The 21,502-nt window shown below is 33.7% G+C and overlaps 1 protein-coding gene across 12 annotated transcripts in view; it reads left to right on the forward strand.

Annotated features, from left to right (window-relative positions):
- The window catches only part of NF1 (neurofibromin 1), a 240,627-nt gene that overhangs the window by 68,609 nt on the left and 150,516 nt on the right, over positions 1-21,502 (forward strand). For 6 of the 12 annotated variants that reach the window (XM_070482734.1, XM_070482733.1, XM_070482744.1 and 3 more), the window contains exons 5-13: positions 677-783; positions 6,623-6,690; positions 6,938-7,013; positions 7,728-7,885; positions 14,594-14,767; positions 15,248-15,370; positions 15,624-15,698; positions 17,188-17,217; positions 20,373-20,504. In XM_070482734.1, coding sequence (XP_070338835.1) covers positions 677-783; positions 6,623-6,690; positions 6,938-7,013; positions 7,728-7,885; positions 14,594-14,767; positions 15,248-15,370; positions 15,624-15,698; positions 17,188-17,217; positions 20,373-20,504 — 943 coding nt within the window. The remainder of the gene's footprint in view (positions 1-676; positions 784-6,622; positions 6,691-6,937; positions 7,014-7,727; positions 7,886-14,593; positions 14,768-15,247; positions 15,371-15,623; positions 15,699-17,187; positions 17,218-20,372; positions 20,505-21,502) is intronic. The other 6 variants (XM_070482735.1, XM_070482740.1, XM_070482741.1 and 3 more) reach the window with 1 other exon arrangement.

Raw genomic sequence — 21,502 nt, forward strand, 5'->3', positions numbered from 1 at the left:
CCAATGGATTCTTTGGGGTTTTCTATATATAAGATCATCTCGTCTGCAAACAGCGAGAGTTTCACTTCTTCCCCCACTATTTGGATTCCTTTTATTCCTGTTTCTTGCCTGATTGCTCTGGCCAGGACCTCCAGAACTATGTTAAATAAGAGTGGTGATAGCGGGCATCCTTGTCTCGTTCCCATTCTCAGGGGGATGGCACTCAGTTTTTGCCCACTGAGAATGATGTTGGCTGTGGTTTTGTCATATATGGCCTTTATTATGTTGAGGTAGTTCCCTTCTATGCCCATTTTGTTCAGAGTTTTTATCATAAATGGCTGTTGGATCTTGTCAAATGCTTTCTCTGCATCTATTGAGATGATCATGTGGTTTTTATTCCTCAGTTTGTTGATGTGGTGTATCACGTTGATTGATTTGCGGATGTTGAACCATCCCTGCGTCCCTGGTATGAATCCCACTTGAGCATGATCTATGATCCTTTTGATGAGTTGCTGTATTCGGGTTGCCAAAATTTTGTTGAGAATTTTTGCATCCATGTTCATCAGCGATATTGGCCTGTAGTTCTTTATTCTCTTATTTTTATATGTGTATTTTCTCTTATAAACTCATTGGATTCAGAATTTTGAACTATCCTAAGATTTAAGTTGATAAATTGTCTTTGGTTTTTACTTTTCAGGTTACAGGAATTGACTGTTTGTTCAGAAGATAACGTTGATGTTCATGATATAGAATTGTTACAGTATATCAATGTGGATTGTGCGAAATTAAAACGACTCCTGAAGGGTAAGTTTAAATGTATGATATATCTGAAATTAATCACTGTGGGTGAAAAATTAGTATTTTGAATGTAGTACTTATCCTAATTGTGTTGAGCTAGAACATCAAAGTGGATTTTATAATGCAAATGTCCTTGTGAAACAGACAATACTTATGGTTCAATAATTTTTGAACTTTTGAAAACAATACAGTAGAGAAAATTAGTATCTTAGGTCTTGGCAATGGAAAGTTTTGTTCAACTACAGTTTTTGCTTTTAGTAAAGAATATATAAGGGTACCGATATTCAATTTTTCTAGAATTTCATCTCTTAAGCATAGCTATAGGTTATAGAAGTTACTTGTTTAGCTATTATTGTAGTGTGAGAAGCAGGCAATTTAACAGGATATAAAAGTTTCATTGCAGAATGGAACCAGAAGATTGTGATCTTGTGACGAGAGGAAGAATTGAATCAGGAATCTCATTTCTGACATTTCTGTTTTCAGCTCTGTTACTGACTTACTGACTGACTTTACAGCATCACAAAGTCTCTTACCCTTTCAGCACCTAGTTTTGCTTCCTTGTAGAACATGTCAATAGTAGTCCCACATGGAGATATTATAATGCCTAATATTGATTTTAAAGCTTTGGGAAGTGCTTCACATGACTGTATTGATTGAAATAAACTGTCAGAAGGAACTGAGAGATTTTTTGTGGTAAGCGGGGAAATGTTAATATAAATCAACTATCAATGAACATTATTAATAAACTGAGTATCAATACCGACATTCATTTTACAAAAATTGCGTTTTAGTTTTATGTAATATTGGATCCTGGCAAATTCAAATGTGAAGCCTTATAGTATATGATTCATGCTTATTTTTATTTTACTTTGTATATTGATTAAGGAATTGTCAATAGTGTTTTAAATGTCTGACATAAAAGAAGGTTTAGTTATATTAACTTTGAAAATCTCAATAGTTCTGCAGTATAATTCTCAAAATACCTTGTTTAGTTTTCTTAACCTTTGCTTTAAACTCAATAACTAATTCACCAGCAATGTAAAAAGGCTATATCTATAAAGATGAATACTATAAGGCTGTGTTCCATCCATATTACCCTTGTTCAGAATTTATGATTTTTGGTCATTACCCTTATAAAACCACGCAATAATTAAATTGTCTTTCATTAACTTTAATAAAGGAAAACTTGGATCATTTTAGCTATTATATCAAGATATGGACAAATGCACAGCAATTATTTTAGATTATAAGTCACCACTCAATTCATAGTTGAAATTTCAAGATCTTAGTATCTATCATTAAATATTGAGAAGTTAAGGAAGTGAATGTAAAATTTAGAGATTTCCTCTATGTATAAAATTTAAGTAGTATAAATGGGGTTTTATGATTTTTTTATAACTCTTCAGTGACATTTTGTAAATAAATCTAGTCCAGGTTGTCCATGAATAGGTGTTGATTTAAAATGTCAGTTTTCTTAGAAATGTTTAATCCATTAAGAATTAGTTGAGATGGTGCTCCATGCCCAAATAGGAGAAACTAAGTATGTGGGTGAATGACTTTCTTTTTGTTGTGGTAAGTTATCGCCATTGAATGCAGCTCCTTCATGCACATAAATTTAGTATAAATTTACTCACACTGATAAATGTATAAAGGATAAAGTCAGTATTAAATAGGCCAGCAAAAGATGCTCTAGGTGACAATGGCGGAAGGAATGGAAACTTACTGTAATACGAATAGTAAAAGTAATAGTGTGTAGTAAATTCAATTCAACAGCATTTGTTGAGAAACTGTGCGCAAGAAACCATGCTAGGTGCTAGGCTTGCAAAGATTAATGAAATATTGAATCTGTCCCCACAGAGCTCATGGCCTGTCTTATGAGACAAGTGTATTACTATCAAATTATTTGCAAAGCAATGTGGCAAACTCAAATAGGGTGAGCATAAAGTGAGGGAAGAAGTATGTATTTATGTGGGGTGAGAGATATTAGGAGGAAAAGAACAAGATACAGAGGTACGAGAGTAGGTCTGATCATATTAATAAAAAACGTAGTAACGCTTGCTGCATTTTCAGTATGTGCCACACATCATGCTATGCAATTTACATGCCTTTTCTCATCAATTCTCACAGTAACCTTGTGAAGCAGATAGTAATGTTATCATCCCCTATATAGATAAGGAAATTGAGGCTTAAGTAACATTTCTAAGGTCATCCAGCTAGTGAGTGGCAGGATAAAGATTCAAATCACATCTGCCCATCTCTAGAGCCAAAGTACTTAACTGCTGCAGGATTGTGCTTATGGGTTATGAGGCTTTATTTTAGTGGCCATGAGAAGTAATGGAAAGGCTTTAAGGTGGGATCAGTACTTTACTTTAGATATACCACTTTGCTTGAAATTTGCAGAATGGCTTCTTAGAATGTTACTTGAGCTGCTGAGACTTGTCTGTGTAGTAATGTGAGTGAGAAATGATGAGGGTAGTGCAGGTCTGGATGGAATGAGGTAGGGTGAGGACCAATTTGATATGGTATTTAGGAAGTAGAATACATAACATTTGAGTAGAATACATCACATAGCATTTGGTGGTTAATTTAGATGTATAAGGTTAAAGAGAAGTTATCACCAAGTATTACAGAGCAAGCTGGTTAAAGCAGGAAAGGGAAGGAGGGTTTGATAGCAGAGAAGAGGGTGGCTAGGAAAATGATAAATTTGTTTTTAGATTTATAGTCATGTGTTGATTAACAATGGGGATATGTTCTGAGAAATGTGTTGTTAGGTGATTTCGTCATTGTGCGAACATCATAGAATTCACTTACACAAGCCTAGTGGGCATAAACTTGTATACACCTAAGCTGTATGGTCCTAACCTTAGGGGACTGCCATCACATATGCGGTCTGTTGTTGACTGAAATGTTATGTGGCACATGACTGTACTGAGTTTGCAGTGTCGGTAGGATGACCAGTCGGAATCTTGTAGAACTGGAGTAATAAAAGATATTTAGGTTGGAAGTGAGAATAAACTACTATGTATAACACATTTAAGATGTCCTAAAGGTAAAGTTGATGAATATAGGAAGGCAAAAAAGCTCAAGAGCACTGTGAAATGTAATGCCATTATTTGGAAATCAAAGGAGAGCAGGAGCAAAGAAAGTTGGAGGGATACATTTTAAAACTGACTTGGAGAGCAAGTTATTCATTTGCAAGTCCAGGAAAAAAGTTGACATTTAAAAGATTGTCTAGACAGTTTTACTACTCAAAAGACTCATCTCTATCTCAGATATTTATATAAATATGGTAAGTACTTGTATCCCTCATTAAAAGGACATGGGGGCGACAAAAAGCAAAAATAAATAAGTGGGCCTACACCAAACTAAAAACCTTCTACACAGCAAAGGAAACCATCAACAAAATGAAAAGGCATCTACTGAATGGGAGAAAATATTTGCAAATGATATGTCTGTTAAGGGGTTAATATCCAAAATATACGAAGAACTCATACAACTCAATAGCAAAAAAAAAAAAAAAAAAAAAAAAATCCAATTAAAACATGGACAGAGGATCTGAATACACGTTTTTCCAAAGAAGACATACAGATGGCCAACAGGTACATAAAAAATGCTCATATCACTAATAAGTAGGGAAATGCAAATCAAAACCACAATGAGATATCACCACACATCTGTCAGAATGATTATTATTAAAAAGACAAGAAATAAGAAGTGTCAGCAAGGATGTGGAGAAAAGGGAACCCTTGTGCACTGTTAGTGGGAGCGTAAATTGGTGCAGCCACTGAGGAAAACAGTATGGAGGTTTCTCAAAAAAATAAAAATTGAGCTACCATATGATCCAGCAATTCCACTCTGCGTATTTATCCAGAGAAAACAAAAACACTAACTTGAAAAGATAGATGCACCTCTGTGTTCATTGCAGCTTTATTTACAATAGCCAAGATTTGGAAGCAGGTGACCTATTTGTCCATGGACGGATGAATGGATAAAGAAAATGTTGTGTGTATATATATATATATATATATATATATATATAGTGTACATATACACAGTGGAATATTATTCAACCAAAAAAAGAATGAAACCTTGCATTTCCAACAACCTGGATGGCCCTTGAGGGCATTATCCTAAGTAAAATGTCAGACAGAGAATGACAAATACCATACCATCTCACTTATACGTGAAACCAAAAAAACAAAAACCCAAGCCCGTGGATACAGAGAACAGATTGGTGGTTGCCAGAGGCAGGAGGTGGGGGTAGCCAAATGGGGGAAGGGCGTCAAAAAGTACAAACTTCCAGTTATAAAATAAATAAGTTATGAGGATGTAATGTTCAGCATGGCGACTATAGTTAATACTGTATTGCGTATTTGAAAGCTGCTAAGAGAGTAGATCTTAAAAGTTCTCATCACATGAAAAAAATTCTAACTATGTATCATGATGGATGTTAAATAGCCTTATTGTGGGTATCATTTTGCAGTGTATACAAATATCAAATCATTATGCGGTACACCTAATATAACATTGGATGTCAGTTATACTTCAATTAAAAAAAAAGTCCATAGAGAGAGTTCCCGACCAAGGGACTCTTACCAGTAAAATAGTTTGTAGAAGGAACATCTTTTCCAGATGTAAATCATTTTATAGATGTGGACAATAAATTTATATAAGAGGAGATTCAAATATCTAATATATTCATATGGAGAAATGTTTAGTCTTGTTTTAAAAATGCAGTCTACTAACAATCAAATTAGCAAAATAAAAAAAATGAACATGTTTAATGATGACAAGGATATCATAAAGGCACTTTCACGTGCTGCCTTGTGAGAATAACATTTGGCCCAACCTTTCTGAAAATCGGCTTGGCAATATTTATCAAGAACCTGAAAAAATATTCATCTCTTTGACCAGATAAGTCTTCTTCTAGATATTTATTTGCCTTAAAGAAATAATCAGTAATGTGGAAAGAATTTGGAGATAAAAGTACTCATTGGTGTTATTTATAATAGTGAAATATTGGAAGTATCTTAAGTATATAACCGGAAGATGTTTCAATATCCAGTGACTCAATACAGTGACGTGAACATTTTGAAAGGCATCAAAGCATACTGCAAAGATGATGGCTCTGAAGCCAAGTCAGTTGTTTATTTGACCTGTAACCTCAGAAACAAAGTTTGCTCATCTGTAATATCTGAAAGTGTTAAGATTTTGAATTAAATATATTAGATTGAAAATACTTGGCAAGTGGTAATTAAGTGATCGTTACTTTCATGTATAGTGCCATCAAATATATGTATGAGGAATTTTTAATGAAAGGGAAAAAAATTGGGATACTATGTGAAATGAAAAGAACAGGTTTGGTAGAGCCTATGTGATCTCAGTTCGGGTAAACATATTTGTCTTACATGCACATAGGAAAAAGGATGGGAGAAGATTCATTGAACTGTTAACTGTGATTCTCTCTGAATAGTTGAATTGTGGATGATGTCTTAAATTTCCCTTAGACTGTTGTGTATTTTTTGAATTTTCTAAAGTCACCATGTGTGTTTTATACTTTTTTTTTTTAAAAAAAAGCAAGTTATTGAAAACAAAACAAAGGAAAACAACTCACCATAACCTTTGTTGAGGTTCAAGGCATATTTATTTTTTATTGAGTTTGTCTTTAGTGGACATAACCAGTGAGTTTTTGGTTTATATTAGTTGTCTTTACCTTTACATTGCTTACAAATAATACTGGAACAAAAGTTTGTATGTAAAATGAAAGTATTTTTTTTAGTAGTAGTTCTGAATTCTATTTGTGTTAACTTATGTAGAGTTAATTTTAAAACTTTTCTTCCCCCAGAAACAGCATTTAAATTTAAAGCCCTAAAGAAGGTTGCACAGTTAGCAGTTATAAATAGCCTGGAAAAAGTAAGTTATAACCTCTTTGGTACTAAAATTTTGTTAATTTTTGGTTATGAATGTTGCTGTCTTTAGTATTTTGAATCAAAAAGCCATGACTTGAGTGATAATTTCACATTAATTTTTAGGAAGAATGCATTGCAGTATTCTTATGAAGGAAATTAGAAGTTTGAGGTATAATTGGAGCGTATGATATTTTATTTACTATATTAAGAAAATGTCTCTGCTTTCGTCTAAAAACATGTGTTTGTTGTAGGCATTTTGGAACTGGGTCGAAAATTATCCAGATGAATTTACAAAGCTATACCAGATTCCACAGACTGATATGGCTGGTAAGCATAAGATTGATGTTTTGTCTTTTGACCTCTAACTTATGAGGTAAAAGCTTATCACCTTCCAAGTTATTTTTGTTATCAAGGTGCTTTTACATCTTGTCAACCAATGTTAAATTGGAAATATTATTTTTCTCTTACATTTCTAAATTACCCTCAACCCTTTTCATTTCCTTTGAGCAAATAGATAAAGAAGTTTGAAATGAAGCTGTAATCTTGAATTAGAGTTGTGGATTGGATATTTGATGGCTCTTCATTGCAGAGAAGCACTTTTTTGTGCTTTGAGGTTTTCTTTTGTATTTAGGGAGATATGATTAAAGTAGTAGTATCCTTACCTAGGATTCTTGAGACACAGCCGCAGAGCAGAGCATGCAGACTCCTGGAGCGCTCTGGTGATTCCCTTCAGGAAGGCGTCCAGTCTTTGTTCCTTGGCAGCATCACGCTTTGTGTAAGGCTCTGTGTGTTGAGACTGGATACAAGTTTGGCTATTCTAAAATGTGGACTTTTCTAGGATGGATCAAGATAGCTCTCTTCATATATAGATAATAGAACATTGCTTGTCTGCTTATCTGAATGGATTTGTTTAATTAAGTGAACATTCAGGTTTATCTTTTAAAAATGTGGCCTTTGGGTTTTTGAATACTGCTGGCTTTTAATTTAATGCCAGAGATTTTCTTCTCATCTAGTAATATTTAATATTTACATTTTTCACAGAGTGTGCAGAAAAACTGTTTGACTTGGTGGATGGTTTTGCTGAAAGCACCAAACGTAAAGCAGCAGTTTGGCCGCTTCAAATCATTCTCCTTATCTTGTGTCCAGAAATAATCCAGGATATATCCAAGGATGTGGTTGATGAAAGCAACATGAATAAGGTGAGGAGGGCAAAGTTATTTCCACTATGTCCAGATGTGAAGCAGTTTATTTTACTCATGGCATGTATTACTGTAGGCTCAGCATTCTAAGCTATTTCACGGTGTTGCAGGGCACCATTTCTAGTTATAATCAGATTAGTCTCTTGTTTCCTGGCCTTGGCAGAGACATACTTGTACGTAAGTTTATTTGGAGGGAAAACAAATGATACTACTCATTAATTAAAGATTTAAAAGAACGCCTCAGTTTCATTCTTTTACCGGAGAAGACTAAATGATACTTCTGTCAGTGTTAAACATAGTTTCTCTAATAATCACTGAGAAGGCTGCCCTACTACAATTCATCAATTTTGTGGTGTATTTGCATGTACTTAGGTGTATAACTATTTGATGCTAATGAAATTGTCTAGTTACTCATTTTTCTAGGAAATATATTTTTCAATTTTACCAGCACAGAGTTATGTATATCTACAAACTTGACTTATAATATAGAAATACATGTATAGATTATATTTATAATATTTTTATATTCTCTTATAATTGTTTCCTTCAATATCCATGTTTATAACTCTTTCCTCATTCCTAACATTTCTCATTTTTTCTCATTCATACTTACTAGGGCTTACCTATTTGATTGGTCTTTTAAAACCTAGCCTTTCACTTTTATTTTCTAGCACTTAAATGTTCTACTTCATTAATTTTAACTTTCATTTTCTGTGTTTGTTTTTCGAGGTGATAGCTTAGTTCATCTATTTTCATTTTTTAAAAAAATTTTTAGGAATATTTGGAAGGCTTTGAATTTTACTTTTTAGCTGCAATCATGACTTTCATGTAAAGCATTCTCAATTTTATTAATTTCTAATCTCTAATTTCTCTTAATGATACTGTGTTTGATTTAGAGGAATGTTTTATAGTTTCCAAATTATTAGTTTCTTGGTGATATTTTGTTTTTTTAATTTCATTGTGGTTAGAAAATGGTGATATTCATTTAAAAAAATGTTCTGTGGTCATCAGAGTAGAATGTGTATCGTTTCTGTAGGGCGTAGAATTGAATGTAAATCTTTAAAACTGCACTTAGAACTGCCTTGTAGGAGGCTTGAGATAGTCCCTTGTGGGAATGCTGTGGGAATGCTTGGTTTAGCTGTCAAGGCTCCCTCAGGCATCCAGCAGACTTGGGCAGTGTGGCAGAGCTCCTCCCAGGCATTGGTAATCACACTTAGCTCTTTTTATAAAGCAAGGAAAGAACAAACAACAAACAACCAGAACCCTAAGCAGGTAGGATCAGGCTTTCATCTACACCATCCTAGACTGCAGAGTGTAGATGAAAAGTGGTTTTCTTTTCCAGTTTATAATTTTTATTGTATTATTATTGTAGTATATTTTTATTGATTTAGAGTAGGTAATATAGCGACTCAACACGGTAGAACTTCATTATACTTATGAAATGGTACTGAGCAGCTGAACTGAACAGCTCTTTAGGACAGCTCTCCTCTTTGTGGTTTCTTAGGACCTTGGCCAGCAAAGACTCTGCCATCTTCAACACCTGGCTACTATGGAAATTGTTTCCATTCTGCCAGCTAAAAAGGAAAAAGAAAGCATAGGAAAGCATGCTAGGCTGGGAAATGGCATGTATCACTTTCATTCACATTCCACTGGGTAGAACTTAGTCACATGGCCACATCTAACTGCAAGAGAGGCTGAGATATATAGCTGTATCTCCAGGAACAAGAGGGAAACATGGGAACCAAGGAATAAAGGAGTTAGGGGAGAGAGAGAGGGAGTCAAGGATGGCTTAGACTGTTGTCTTCCTAGATTTCCAGTTATCTCTTTGTAGATGAAAAGTTCTATATCAAGAGTACCTGTTTACTAGGAGACTACTACAGGGTTTATGTGCTGTAAGAATTCAGGTAAAGTTTGGATGGTAAGGAAAGTTTTATGGAAGAGGGGTGGAACTTTAGCTGAACTTGAAATAAGAATAGAATTTAGGGGCCGGCCCCATGGCCGAGTGGTTAAGTTCGTGTGCTCCACTTCGGCAGCCCAGGATTTCGCTGATTTGTATCCTGGGTGCAGATGTGGCACCGTTCATCAAGCCACGCTGAGGTGGCGTCCCACATGCCACAACTAGAAGGACCCGCAACTAAAATATACAACTATGTATTGGGGGGATTTGCGGAGAAAAAGAAGAAGAAGAAAGAAAGAAGATTGGCAACATTTGTTAGCTAAGGTGCCAATCTTTAAAAAAAAGAATAGAATTTAGATGAGAGAAAGAGAAAAAGTGTTGTTCAAACTAGAGTAATCAAGAAAATGGATGCAAAAGTGTGAAGGTGTGTTCAGAGAAGTTAGTTAGCTGGGGAGTGGAAGATTCATGCAGGCAGAGGTAAGAAATGAAGATGAAAAGGCAGATATGAGTAGTTTTGAGTTTAAACTTTATTCTTTAGGCAATGAGGGAAAGTCCAAAGTTTAGGGTTAGAGGTGAAATGTGCAAAGTAGTGTTTTTGGCTGATGAAAGGGAAGTCCAAAGTGGGAGGTATTTCAGAGGAAATATGAATTTAGCTTTTAAAATTTTATTTACTTAGTTATATATTGTGTTAAAATAATATTACCCTTTTAACCATTTTTAAGTGTGCAATTCAGTAGCATTGAATACATTCACAGTGTTTTGCAACCATCACCATTATCTATTTCCAGAACTTTTTCACCATCTGAAACAGAAGTTCTGTACCCATTAAACAACAACTCCCCATGCCCCCTCTTCCCAGACCTGGTAACCTCTGTTACTTTCTGTCTTTGTGAATTGCCATATAGGTGGAATCATACATTTGTCCTTATACTGGCTTATTTCCTTTAACATGTTTTCAGGGTTCATCTGTTTTGTAGCATGTGTCAAAATTTCACTCCTTATTATGGCCGAATAGTATTCCATTGTAGTATAATACCACGTTTTGTTTATCTCCTAGACATTTCTTGTGTCCACTGGTATCATTGTGGTTTTGATTTGCATTCCCCTAGTGACTAATGATGTTGAACATCTTTTTGTAAGCTTATTGGCCATTTGTATATCTTCTTTGGAGAAGTGTCTATTAAAGTCCTTTGCCTATTTTTGAATTGGGTTTTTTGTTGTTGTTGAGTCATAGGAGTTCTTTAAATATTGTGGCTATCAATCTCTTTTCAGATATTTGATTTGCAAATATTTTCTCCCATTCTGTAGACTATTTCACCTTCTTGATAATGTCCTTTGATACACAAAAGTTTTTAATTTTGAAGAAATCCAGTTTATCCATTTTTTCTTTTGTTGCTTGTGCTTTTTTGGTATCATATCTAAAAAATCATTGCCAAATCCAATGTCATAGAGATTTTCCCTTATGTTCTCTTCTAGGAGTTTTCTAGTTTTAGCTGTTTAGATTTTTTATTCATTTGAGTTAATTTTTGTATATAGGGTAAGGGAATGATCCAACTTCATTCTTTTGCATGTGGATATCCAGTTTTCCAAGCACCTTTTGTTAAAAAAAACCGTCCCTTCTCCGTTAGATGGTCTTAGCACCCTTGTCGAAAATCATTTGATCGTATATGTAAGGATTTCTTTCTGGACTTTCTGTTCTATTCCATTGGTCTCTGTCCAGCCAGCCCTGGTGGTCTAGAGGTTAAGATTCAGTGCTGTCATCATTATGGCCCAGGTTTGTTTTCCTGTTGGTTGTCATACTGTGGTGGCTGCATGTTGTTGTGATACTGAAAGCTATAACACAGGTATTTCAAATACGAGCAGGGTCACCCATGGTGGGCAGGTTTCAGCGGAGCTTCCAGACTAAGACAGACTAGGAAGAAGGACTTGGCCACCCACTTCCAAAAAACTGACCATGAAAACCCCATGAAGGCAGCAGAGCATTGTCTGATTTAGTACCAGGAGATGAGAGGATGGTGCATAAAGATCAGGCAGGGTTCCTGTCCACTGTACATAGGGTGACTAGGAGTCAGAATTGACTTGATGATACTAACAACAAATATATCTCTCCTTATACCGGTACCACAGTGCTTTGATTACTATACCTTTGTAGTAAGTTTTGAAATCAGGAAGTGTGAGTCTTCCAACTTTGTTCTTTTTCAAGATTGTTTTGCCTATTTTGTGTCACTTGAAATACCATATGAATTTTTGGATGGGTTTTTCTATTTTGATGAAAAATGCTCTTGGGGTTTTGATAGGGATTGCATTGAATCTGTACATTGCTTTGGGAGTAGTATTGTCATCTTAACAATGGTAAGTCTTCCAATTCATGAACATTGGATATGTTTCCATTTATTTATGTTCTCTTTAATTTTGTCAGCAATGTTTTGTAGTTTTCATTGTATGAGTCTTTCACCACCTTGGTTAAGTTAATTCTTAAGTATTTTATTCTTTTTGATGCTACCATAAGTGGAATTGTTTTTTTAATTTCCTTTTTGTATTATTCATTGCTAATGTATAGAAATGCAACTGATTTTTGTATGTTGATTTTGAATCCTATAGCTTAGCTGAATTTGTTTATTAACTCTAATAGGTTTGTGTAGGTGTGTGTGTGTTATCTTTAAGGTTTTATACATATAAAATCATATCATCTTAGAACAGAGATAATTTTACTTTTTCTTTTCCAATTTGGATGACTTATTTCGTTTTCTTTTCCTAATTGTTCTGGCTAGAACTTCCACTAATATGTTGAATAGAAGTGGCAAAAGCAGGCGTCCTTATCTTGTTCCTAATGTTAGGGGAAAAGCTTTCAGTCTTTCACCATTGTGTCTGTGTTATTAGCTGTGGATGTTTCTTATATGGCTTTTATCATGTTAAGGAAATTTTCTTCTATTCCTAGCTTATCCAGTGTTTTCATGTTGAGAGGGTGTTGAATTTTGTCAAATGCTTTTTCTGCATCAATTGTGATGGTGACATGAGGTTTTTTCCTTCGTTCTACTAATGAGGTGTATTACATTGATTTTTGTCGTTGAACCATTCTTATGCTTTAGGAATAAATCCCACTTGGTCATGATCTTTAATCCTTTTAATATGCTGCTGAATTTGGTTTGCTATTTCTTATTGGGGAGTTTTTCATCAATATTCCTAAGGGATATTAGTCTGTAGTTTTTTCTTGTAGTGTTTTCGTCTGGCTTTAGTGTTAGTGTATTGTGGGCTTCATGCGATGAGTTAGGAAGTGTTCCCTATTCTTTAATTTTTAGAAGAGTTTGAGAAGGGTTGGCATTAGTTCTTCTTTAAATGTTTGGTAGATGTCACCAGTGAAGCCATCCAGTCCTGGGCTTTTTTTTTGTTGGGAGGTTTTTGATTACTGATTTAACTTTCTTATTAGTTATAGGTTTAATCAGATTTTCTATTTCTTAATGAGTCAGTTTTTGTAGGTTGTATGTTTCTATGAATTTGCCCATTTTGTCTAGGTTATCCAATTTGTTGGCATATAGTTTTTCATTGTGTTATCTTACAATCTTTTTTATTTCTGTAAAAACAGTAGTAATGTCCCCAGTTTCATTTCTGATTTTTAGTAATCTGAATCTTCTTTCTTTTTTTCTTCATCAATCTAGCTAAAGGTTTGTGAAATTTCTTGACCTTTTCAAAGAACTAGCTTTTGATTTTGTTGATTTTTTTCTCCTATTTTCTGTACTCTATTTCATTTATCTTTGCTCTAATCTTATTATTTTCTTCCTTCTGCTAGCTTTGGGTTTAGTTTGCTCTTATTTTTCTAATTCCTTAAGGTATATAGTTAGGTTATTGATTTGACAGCTTGCTTCTTTTTTAATGTGAGCATTTCCAGCTATAAGTTTTCTTCTTAGCATTGCTTTCACTGCATTCCATAAGTTTTGGTATGTTGTGCTTACTTTTTGCTTTGTCTGAAGATATTTTTAAATTTCCTTTGTGATTTTTTTCCCTTGACCAATGATGATGTTTAATTTTCACATATTTGTGAATTTTCCAGTTTTCCTTCTGTTGTTTGATTTCTAGTTTCATTTCATTATGATCAGAAAAGATATTTTGTATGATTTCAATCTCTTTAAATTTATTAAGGTTTGTTTTGTGGCCTAACAGTCTATCCTGGAGATTGTTCCATGTATATTTGAGAAGAATGTATGTTCTGTTCTTGTTTGATGACTTTAGCTTTTGACATGTATATTTGAGAATATATGTTAAGTGGAGATGTGAGATTTTCATTTAGGGGAAAACCCCAGGGGAGAAATTTAGTGAGCTGCAAAGAGGCTTGAGATCACAAGAATGGATAGCTTTTTGTGAGGAACAGAATTTAGAGCAATAGGACAGCCTTAGGTATATCCGTAGTTAGAAGGCTGAAGGTTGAATGTAGCCTGGAGTTTTAGATAAAGATGAAGTGTTTGATATAGACCATAACCAAGACAGTGTAATATTTAGAAACTAAAGATAGTATAAAAAAAAGAATATGATCAGCTGAATTCAGGGTTGAGAAGTCAACTACCCTATTTGAGAAAGACTATTTCTTATGTTTCTTTAATAATTCAACAAGGGAAGTAAAGAACAGATTCTGGTTTTTGGGATTGGACAAACATGTAAATGATAACTACTTAAATTATGAAACTAAAAACCACAAATATTCATTATATATTTTTAGAGTGCAATTTTTATAGGCTGATAATTTCCTGCTTTATTAGATAAATCTGAAATCTCCGAAACTTTGTATGTTCTCTTACTGCTGTATTTGAATTCTGTAGAAGTTGTTTCTGGACAGTCTGCGGAAAGCGCTTGCTGGCCATGGAGGAAGCAGGCAGCTGACTGAAAGTGCCGCCACTGCCTGTGTGAAGCTGTGCAAAGCGAGTACTTACATCAACTGGGAAGACAACTCGGTCATTTTCCTACTAGTTCAGTCCATGGTGGTCGATCTTAAGGTAACATGCCTATTTCTTCACTACAAACTTTAAGAAAATTAGATGAAAACTTTTAGTGTAGGTATTATACTAGATCATTCGTTGTCCAAGATCGTTCCTAACACTAAAGTTCTTAGTCTTCTTTGACAGGAAGTTCATAGGATCTGCTTTTCTTGTTAGGATGTTCCTCAGGCTAAATAAAGTGGCTTAGAATATGGAGAAAACACAGAAGTAACCAGTTTTCTTAAATTAGGATGAATATTCAGACTTGGCTTTAAAATAATATAGAAATTAGGTCCTGAAAGGAACCACATATGGTATAGCAAGAATTTTATCAGACCGATGGGTGACAATATTAGTGCAACTGGCAACTAGTGCAGCTGGCAACTGAATGTTATTGCCATCTCTGTGCATGATGTGTTGATATTATCAAATAGTAGTAAAAAAAAATTACTGCGTAACTGTTTAAAGGCTTTTGTTTTCTTTCGTGATTTTTCATAGAACCTGCTTTTTAATCCAAGTAAACCATTCTCAAGAGGCAGTCAGCCTGCAGACGTGGATCTAATGATTGACTGCCTCGTTTCTTGCTTTCGTATAAGCCCTCACAACAACCAACACTTTAAGGTGAGAGCATTGGTTTTTATCCCATTATGTTTACTGATGCTGTCGATCTTTTATAAATGTGAAAAGACCAGAAAGATGAATGTTACACCTTTATTGGTATTTCTCAATATTGTATATTAATGTTAATTTCAAGACCTTAAACATTTGTTCTATTTTTTAAAAACTTTCTTATTTGTTGTTCCTTTTGTCGTCATTTGTGCTACTGAATATTTTTCTCATAGAGTAATCTACTATCTGTTTCTTTCCTCTGTAGATCTGCCTGGCTCAGAATTCTCCTTCTACGTTTCACTATGTGCTGGTAAATTCACTCCATCGAATCATCACCAATGTAAGTCCAAAAGGTATTGCTAAATTACTTAAAATTTTTTTTCCGTTTTTTTCTTTTTGATTTATTTTTAAGAAAGACGTTCTTAGTTTACAAAAGGTTCTGAACTTAGACGTATGATGTAGGAAGATTTCTCACAAGTAGTTATGTCTGGTAACTGATATACCGTTATATTTTTCATATTCAGTCTTGACCTGAGGGCCCTTATTGAGGAAGGTGGAAATAATAGGATCCTTTGGAAAGATTAAACCTTAAATATTTTATTAGGATCAAAAGCCCTTGAGCACAGTGCCACTGAAAATAGAATTTGACATTTTCATCCTAAAGCTCCTCACATATTATTTGAATATTCTTAGTCCTTTCCCAGCACCTGATACGTGCTGACTTGTCATCTTACCATTTAAGTTAGAAATAGTAGTTATAATGTAGCCCAGTATGATACATTTTAAAAAATGGTGAGATCGTATTTGATTGTACTTTTTAGTCTTCCTTAAACAAATGAAATACTAACACACTTAAATAGATGTGTTCACATGATACAAAAAAGTGTATCAGACAAAATAAGAGAACTCATTAAAAGGTACTTGTGAAACCTTCAAGACTGATATGAGTACATTAAGTAGAAAGATAGCAAAACCATAGCAGATTTGGACCATGGATTTAAAAAATTCTGTTCTTCTGGTTAAGAACAATCTTAATTTGAAGGTTCTCAAGTGTTATTTACCATAGCTCCACTTTTATGCATTTATAGATATTCACATTTATATGTAAATTGGTCATCTTTTTCCTGCTTCCTCCCTTAAAAAGGGCTTTAATTATTATAACTTAGGCATATTTGTCCTCTTTATAATCAAATTCCATTTTGAGAGTATGTCTCTGGTGAGTTAAAAATACCTTCCCACCTTTGTTTGCCTTGGATGTGTTGAATTAAACCAAATTCTGCCCACAGTTTCTTTTATCCGTTCCTGCAGGAGAAAAAAATAACCATTAATAAAGCTATTTAGTGACTCATTTAATTTCTCTCAATGGGGTGCTAGTAGCACTTGGGGCAAGACAGTTCTTTGTTGCACAAGACTGCCTTGTGCGTTGCAGGACATTTAGCATTCCTGGTCCTCACTTCATTAAGTACCATTTGTGCCACTTCCTTCCTCCCACCCCCAGATATTAAGAACAACTGAAAATACCTGAGGAAATGATAGCTCCCTCAATTGAGTATCAGTGAGTTGACTTATAGGTAGAAGTAACATTAAATACTATTCCCTCCTCAGGCGTATGTGTAATTCAGAAGTAATATATCATTACTTTTTTCTCCTTTAGCTTATAATACTAAAAACATTCCATTTACTAGAGTGGATGGTTTTACATAAATGCTTAAACCTTGTATTTAATAAATCCAATTTATAAATCCAATTTATAAAATATATACTTTTCTGATACTTTGTGGTTAGTTACTTTAATTGTGAAATATTTTTGTCTACAATTGAATATATAGAGCACTTTCAAGCATGGACTTGGCACTGCTGTAAGTGGCTGAGCTGCTCCTTTGTGGGTTTACAGCATGTCTGGAGTGGTACTTCATGCATGCCTCAGTGTATATGGTGAAGTGGTTGTGCATCCTTCTCTCCTCTGATGAGTACTGCATGTGTGAAGGTGGAGTCTGTCTGTATCAGAGGTCATGTCAATATGAAATCTAGTTTATAGAAATCTATGACTAATTTTTAAAATATTAAGCATCAGTAACCTTTCAATTTATAGCTTGAAAAGGACCATAAATTTGAGTCTATAAAGTATCTTTTAAAGTTATACTTTAGATAATGATACTTTATCATTATAGATTGCTTGATAAACTGTTTCTTGTTAGGGTTTTTTTTTCCTTTGGTTTGAGGCTAATAGATGTTGAATCTGAAGTATTTTCTGACTGAAAAGGACTATTTATAAAGTATATATGCAAATTTATGGAACTGATTATTATAGCGTCTCACCGAAGACAGTTATTATGGAAATATTTTGTCTTGAAATCAATGAAATTTTTCTTAGATATTTGGACTCCTAATCTTAAGTTCATTCATAGTGTAAGATTTCATTTTAAATGATTCTTGGTTCAATACACCTCATAAGTTCTCTTCTTCCATGGTTCTTTAAGCCAGTTCACAGATTTCTTTAAATTGCTACATTCTCAAATAAGATAAAAGTTTTACTGATGTGTTTGTGAGAATTTATATATAAGTAATAGTGGCATTTTCAGTTTTGTTTTGCTTTTGTGAAACATAGTTCATAAATACACTATTTAGATCTAAAATATTCCACTGTTTGTTCTTAAGAAATCGGAAAGTCTATTTACTATTTGAATTTTATTATAATGTAAGCTTTTGTCAGGTTCTAAAATGGTACTCATAGTACTGTCACCTTTTTTATTATGGCTTACTGTAAGAGATGAATTATAGTTATAAGATCTATATTATGTACTTAATCTTTATAAGCTTCCGTTGGTTAGATTAGAAATGTTGTCGTAATTGGGAAATTAAAGAAATAATGTACACGTATATGAACCAAATATCTTAACCATCAGTGGAACGTGCTATAGCTGGTGTAGTACTTAGTATTCTGTTTTTTTCCCTATGGTAGTTTATCATTTATGGCAATTTTTTGGCAGTTTACTTAAGGATAGTTCACATATTGAGAATGAGATTATCTCTTTCCACTGACAGGTTTTGGTTGAAGAAATTATTTCGAAGACATTTGAAAATTTATTTAAGTAATCTCTTGAAGAATTGCCACATGGTTTGCTCATATTGTAAAAGTATTGCCATTTGGCAAGAAACTTAGTATTTTCAAGGAAAAAAATAATGTCTACTTTAATTGATTAGTTTCAGAAAGTACACATTTAGTAACTGCTCAAAACACTAAAATTTTTACCAACTACATGATGTCTAGTTTTTAGTGGTTAATTTATTTTAAAGTGTATCTTTAACTTTTACTTTAAAATGATTATAAACAATGGCAGTTCTCAAAATCACTGAATCTTAAGTTAAAATCAAGTTATTTTATAGGGTATGTCTGGTACCATGATATCATTTCAACAGCTATCAAAATGATGTAATAATTTGGATAGGGTGTTATAATGAGATGCGTATCTCTTTAGTTATTAATCAGTTTCTGACAAGATATTATGGAGTCAGTAGAGTGAGGAGGACAATTATCTTAATGGATTTTGTGACTTTTCAGCCTCTGTTACTTTAAGTGTTTACCATAGGCTGTATAAGTTAGTAAATACATGGAAATCAAGCTGTATTGATTGCTTGGGCAAGTCAGATGACCAGATTGACCAAAGTTTAAAAATAACCCATTATATAACCAAACTGAAACTTGATTATTTACTAGGAATTAGCTTAAGTAAAGTAAGAGTTGAGGGAAAAGCAGAAACAACCATACTATCCCCAAAAATGTATTTTTTCACTCACAGCTTTGGAGTCCTTTCCTAAATGGAATTCACTATTTGAATTATATATTGTAAATTGGTTGTATAATTTGCCATCCAGTAAATAGAGTTCATAATCCAAATTTTGGGGTTAAAGTAATATAATACTTATAATACTTATAAGGTAATATAATACATATAATATCATACTACTCAAAATATTCTGAGAATTATGGGTGAAGAAATTACATGTTGAGAATTTAACCAGCTTAGTTTTGAATAAGAAGGATCCTGGGAATAGGACGTGAAGCTGTTAAATCACCCTTGTCTACTAGGTCGATTGTTCTGTCAGGTGTTTCCTATAGCAGGAGTATTACAAACTGCAACCATGTATTTTTAGGTCATCCCATTCCTTCCATACTCTCCATAGGTAGTGAAAATTCATCCATTCATTTTTATATTAACTGGTAGACAGAGTTTATAGTTTCAGTGATTTTCATATTTGTCAATTTTCATAGTATAATAAACTAGTTTTGAAGTAAAAGTTAAAGAAACATTTTCAAATAAAATAGGCCCTACAAAGTAGAATCAAAGCTAACCAAGTTAAACTGAAATAGAAAAATATTTACATAAAATAATTACCTTTAAAAAATATTTAGCTATGATCAGTTTGTCTTTGTGGTGATCATTGATCTTTTCACATATTGTGCTGTCATTGCTTATCAGTTTAAGATTATAGGTTTACTAATAGCTTTATCTCATTTACTAATTTCATGTTGTAATTATCATTGTTTGTAGGCATATGAGTAAATAGTTTGCCATTGTGTTGAACCACTAATCTCTTTTAAAGCTTTGATAATAGCATTCTTACCTGGGAAAATATATACCATATATGCATATGTTTCTGAAATGTATAAAACATTAAACTTAAACAAAAGAAAAAGATTGGCTGCAGAATTAGCTTTCTAAAGACTCTTTGTTTTTCAGATTCACTAACTTATCAGTGAGAAAAGACAGTCTCTTATGCTCTTGCAATGGGCAGTTTGTCTCGTGTTCATTATTATGTTTTAAAATACATGTATGGTTTAGTGTTTGAATTAAAGATATTATTTGAAGACTTTGGAAATCATGGTGTGTGTTTGCATGGTCTTAGAAAGTTTCTCACAAAAAGGTAAAACATAAAACTACGCTGATAACCAGAGCATATAACTCATGCAAATTTGTACTTTTCCTTTCTTATGGTCTCTGTTTTCCTCCAGTCTGCACTGGATTGGTGGCCTAAGATTGATGCCGTATATTGTCACTCAGTTGAACTTCGAAATATGTTTGGTGAAACACTTCATAAAGCGGTGCAGGGTTGTGGAGCACACCCGGCGATACGCATGGCACCGGTAAGATTAATCAGGGATTGAATCCCATCTCCTTCCCATTGCATTTTCGGTGTCTTCGTTCCATTCCTGCTGTTGTATTTTGGAAAATCAAATGAGTCTCTCCTTTTCTATAAGTATAGTGGTATGTTGTGTACTGCAATATTGTTGCACTACTAGTTAATGATGTTTGTTTTCCACCATTTCAGCAAGCTGAGCTCACGTTTCTTAGAGAAATTTTCTCACAAAATGCTGTTAAAACCTTAGTGTCTCTTTTTCTTTCCTTTTTTTTAGTTTCTTTAACTGTTCCTTATGAACCAAAATATTTTGATTAATCAGCTCCTCGTGTTTTAGGGATGAGTAAGGAAAACTGACTCCTGGGTTAGAGTGAATGTTCCTACTAATGTAGTTTTGCCCATTGACTGCTGAATATTGCACATAGGAAATTTGAAATAAAATTTTCATTAAAAAATATTTAATATTTCGGCAAACGTGCTTTAAGCATTCAAATATGATAGGCTCTTTGATATTGAAGTTTGTGTTTAAAGTTATTAAAAACAGGTTGTTTTCAAATTAGGTATTCTAACAGATTAATACTCAATATGGGATTTTAAAACTCATATGGAAGCAATTTGAATGGACGATTACAGTATTGTAGCAGTCATTTCGTGGTATTTATGTATAGCAAGAGTATTACACATGGCAACTCTAGACATTGATTGGTGGTACTTTGTCTTCTGCTTCTTATTTTCTGTTTTTATTGGCTGCTGTCGGTAACATGATCAGATGCCAACCAGTCACTGTTTTGTATGGCAGTGGGCTTCTGTGGCTGTGAGTATGACCCATTGTAACTACCTCAGAAAAGTCCTTGGTTACTTTGACTTTTCTGTGTATAGTTACCATTATAGTCGCATCATGTCATTTCAAATGAAAATGTAACATGTTTTTACCAATTGGCTCTTTTTAGTAAATTAGCTATTTCACACTCCTTAGATAACTTAATGGCTTCCTCCCTGGCATGC

Source organism: Equus asinus, chromosome 13 (genome assembly GCF_041296235.1).
Source record: "Equus asinus isolate D_3611 breed Donkey chromosome 13, EquAss-T2T_v2, whole genome shotgun sequence".
In the NCBI taxonomy this organism is placed as follows: Eukaryota; Metazoa; Chordata; class Mammalia; order Perissodactyla; family Equidae; genus Equus; species Equus asinus.